At 44.7% G+C, this 3,061-nt stretch overlaps 1 protein-coding gene across 1 annotated transcript; it reads left to right on the top strand.

Moving 5' to 3' along the window:
- The first annotated feature begins 267 nt into the window (after nt 1–267).
- Nucleotides 268–2,547, top strand: LOC113856877. The gene is made up of 3 exons (XM_027488665.1): nt 268–1,091; nt 1,175–1,500; nt 2,519–2,547. The coding sequence occupies exons 1-3, from the start codon at nt 268–270 to the stop codon at nt 2,545–2,547; spliced, it is 1,179 nt and encodes a 392-aa protein (XP_027344466.1).
- Nucleotides 2,548–3,061: the final 514 nt, after the last annotated feature.

Genomic DNA, 3,061 nt, shown 5'->3' with positions numbered 1-3,061 from the left:
GTATGTGATACTGGGGTGAGCTATAAGCGATTCATGCTGCATGAATAAAAGGTTGTTAAGCTAAGTTGTAAATGATTGCTAAGACAAGTGTATTTGTTATGCTGTGTGAATGCTGATATGATGTTATCCTCAGTGCTAAACTGATTAAATTGTTATGATATACTAAATATGAATATATCACTGTAAGCTGAATCTATGAATATAGTTATGTGATTGTATTGCTAAATGTTTTAAACGTTAGTAAACTAAGCTAGTCTATATATTAGCATGGCTAGACCAAGAAGATCTGCTACAAACCCTCCTCCTCCTGCTGACGTGAACCAAATGGCTCACGCCATCGAGGCTATGGCAGCCACTGTTAGGCAGAGTCTAGATATGATTCAGCAGCAGCAAGCTGCAAACCAAGCCGCTGCTGCAGCACAGGCAGCAGCAGCTACTGCCTCAGCTGCACCTCCTCCTAAATACCATGGGTTGTCAGAGTTCAGGAAGAATGATCCTCCTCAATTCACGGGGGTGGATGGACCAGATGCTGTTGAACTCTGGATCAGGGAGATTGAGAAGATCTTCCTAACTATGGGTTGCGCCGAGGAGAGGAAGGTGTTATATGCTACTTATATGCTGATAGGGGATGCAGAGATGTGGTGGCACAGAGCTCGTGCTATGCTGGAAGCCCGAGGTGAAGTCATCACTTGGGCTGTATTTAGAAGTAGTTTTCTGGGAAAGTTTTTCCCTTCCCATGTTCGTGCTGCCAAAGAGCGGGAGTTTCTAAACTTGGTGCAAGGAAACTCATCAGTCTATGAGTATGCAATACAGTTTGAGCGACTTTACAGATTTTATTCTCACCCAACCTCGGAGGAGTGGAGATGTCAGAGGTTTTCAGACGGGTTGAGAACTGACATAAAGAGGATTTTAATCCCACTTAGGATCACAGAATTTGCTGACTTGGTGGATCAAGCCACCATTATAGAGAGTCTTAATGCAGAGGATGTTGGTGGAGTTGGGAAGGCTCCATCTAGTAGAGCTGCTAGTAGGTATGGTAATGGAAGTAAGGGTGCTAAGAAGGGCCCCTACAGTCGGTCGCTACGCCAACAGTAATCCGACCATCTCAGTCGAGAGGATCGGCAGCATCAGCCCCGGTGCCAATAAGGACTGCTACTTCTGCATTTCAGCCTAGGGGAGCAACTTCTTCTGCTCCTAGAGCCTCAGTGCCGCAGATTGTCAGATGTTTCAGGTGTGGTGGGCCACACTACCTAAGCCAGTGCCTACAGGCTGATGTCAGGGTTTGCTTCTCGTGCCAGCAGCCAGGGCATCTTGCTAGGGACTGTCCTACGCCTAGTGGGGCAGTTTCGGCTTCTGCTAGCGCCTTGCACGCTGTTAGGCGTAAAGCGACTAGGGCTCCAACGACAACCAGATCGAGAGCAGAGGGACGTGTATTCACTACTTCTGCATCAGAGGCAGCTCAGGCAACGGATCTCGTCCAGGGGACAGCGGTAGTGGCAGGTACTTCTCTTTCTGTATTGTTTGATTCTGGAGCCACGCACACTTTTATTGCGGACATTTGTGTGAGAACCTTAGGGTTACCAGTGAGCGATCTAGGATGTGAATTGGTAGTATCAACACCTACTTTAAGTTCGATTAAGACTTCAACGGTTTGTGTTAGGTGCCCCATAATAATTGAGGGACGAAAGTACAAAGTAAACCTTATTTGTATCCCGATGTCAGGGTTAGATGTAATCCTGGGTATGGATTGGCTAACTGCCAATCGTGTGCTAATTGATTGTGGCCGGAGGTGTTTAATCTTTCCTGAGCAGCAAGGCTGTGTGAAATTAATTTCTACTCGCCAGGTAGAAACATCCTTAGGTGAGGGAGTATTTTGTTTTGTTTTGTTGGGAGTTATGAATGCAAAAGTGGAGCAAAGCCTTCAGTCAATACCAATAGTACCAGAGTTCCCTAAGATTTTTCCAGAGGATATTCCTGGAATACCTCCACGTAGAGAGGTGGAGTTTTCTATAGATTTGATTCCTGGAACTGAGTCAGTGTCTGTAGCACCTTAGAGATTGGCGCCAAAAGAGTTGATGGAGCTTAAGGAGCAGATCGAGGATCTAATGCGGAAACAAATGATTAGGCCGAGTGTATCACCTTGGGGAGCACCAGTTCTCTTAGTGAAAAAGAAGGACGGCAGTTCTAGATTATGTGTTGATTATCGCAAGTTAAATAAGTTGACAATTAAGAATAAGTACCCGTTGCCGTGAATCGATGATTTGATGGACCAGCTGAGGGGTGCTAAGGTATTCTCTAAGATTGATTTGAAGTCTGGGTACCATCAGATCTGAGTGAAGGATGAAGATATTCCTAAGACTGCTTTTTGCACTAGATATGGCCACTATGAATATATAGTGATGCCTTTTGGAGTCACAAATGCTCCAGCTGTGTTTATGGACTACATGAATCGGATCTTTAGACCTTTCCTGGATCAATTTGTGGTAGTCTTTATTGATGATATTTTGATTTATTCTAGTTCGTCAGAGGAACATGCAGAGCATTTAAGGACTGTACTTAGTATTTTAAGGGAAAAATAGTTGTATGCTAAATTATCTAAGTGAGTTTTGGCTAGAGGAAGTGAAGTTCCTCGGTCATGTTATTTCAGCTAAAGGAATTACAGTTGATCCTTCCAAAGTTGAAGCGGTGTTGCAGTGGGAAAGGCCGAAGACAGCCACAGAGATTCGTAGTTTTGTAGGTCTAGCAGGTTACTATCGGAGATTTATAGAGGGATTTGCGAAGATAGCTGCACCATTAACACGGTTAACTCGCCGTGATCAACCCTTTGTATGGACTGAGGAATGTGAGCAAAGCTTTAATGAGTTGAAGCAGAGACTAACTTCCTCACCGGTGTTGATTCTCCCGGATACTAGTCAACCGTTCGAGGTGTACTGTGATGCTTCCCATAAGGGATTGGGATGTGTGTTGATGCAAGATAAGAGAGTGGTAGCTTATGCATCTCGCCAATTGCGAACTCATGAGCGAAATTACCCAATTCATGATCTTGAGTTAGCTGCTGTGG

This window comes from Abrus precatorius, unplaced genomic scaffold (assembly GCF_003935025.1).
Source record: "Abrus precatorius isolate BTA unplaced genomic scaffold, Abrus_2018 Scaffold12, whole genome shotgun sequence".
NCBI lineage: Eukaryota > Viridiplantae > Streptophyta > Magnoliopsida > Fabales > Fabaceae > Abrus > Abrus precatorius.
The sequence above is the reverse complement of the archived record's forward strand: the minus strand, read 5'-3'. Positions and strand labels throughout refer to the sequence as shown.

Coding starts and splice junctions, on each gene's coding strand:
- LOC113856877 (XM_027488665.1), top strand. CDS start 268: ATGGCTAGACCAAGAAGATCTGCTACAAACCCTCCTCCTCCTGCTGAC. Junction 1,092..1,174: donor AGTCGGTCGCTACGCCAACA/GTAATCCGACCA, acceptor ATTTCAGCCTAG/GGGAGCAACTTCTTCTGCTC. Junction 1,501..2,518: donor GGGGACAGCGGTAGTGGCAG/GTACTTCTCTTT, acceptor GATTTATTCTAG/TTCGTCAGAGGAACATGCAG.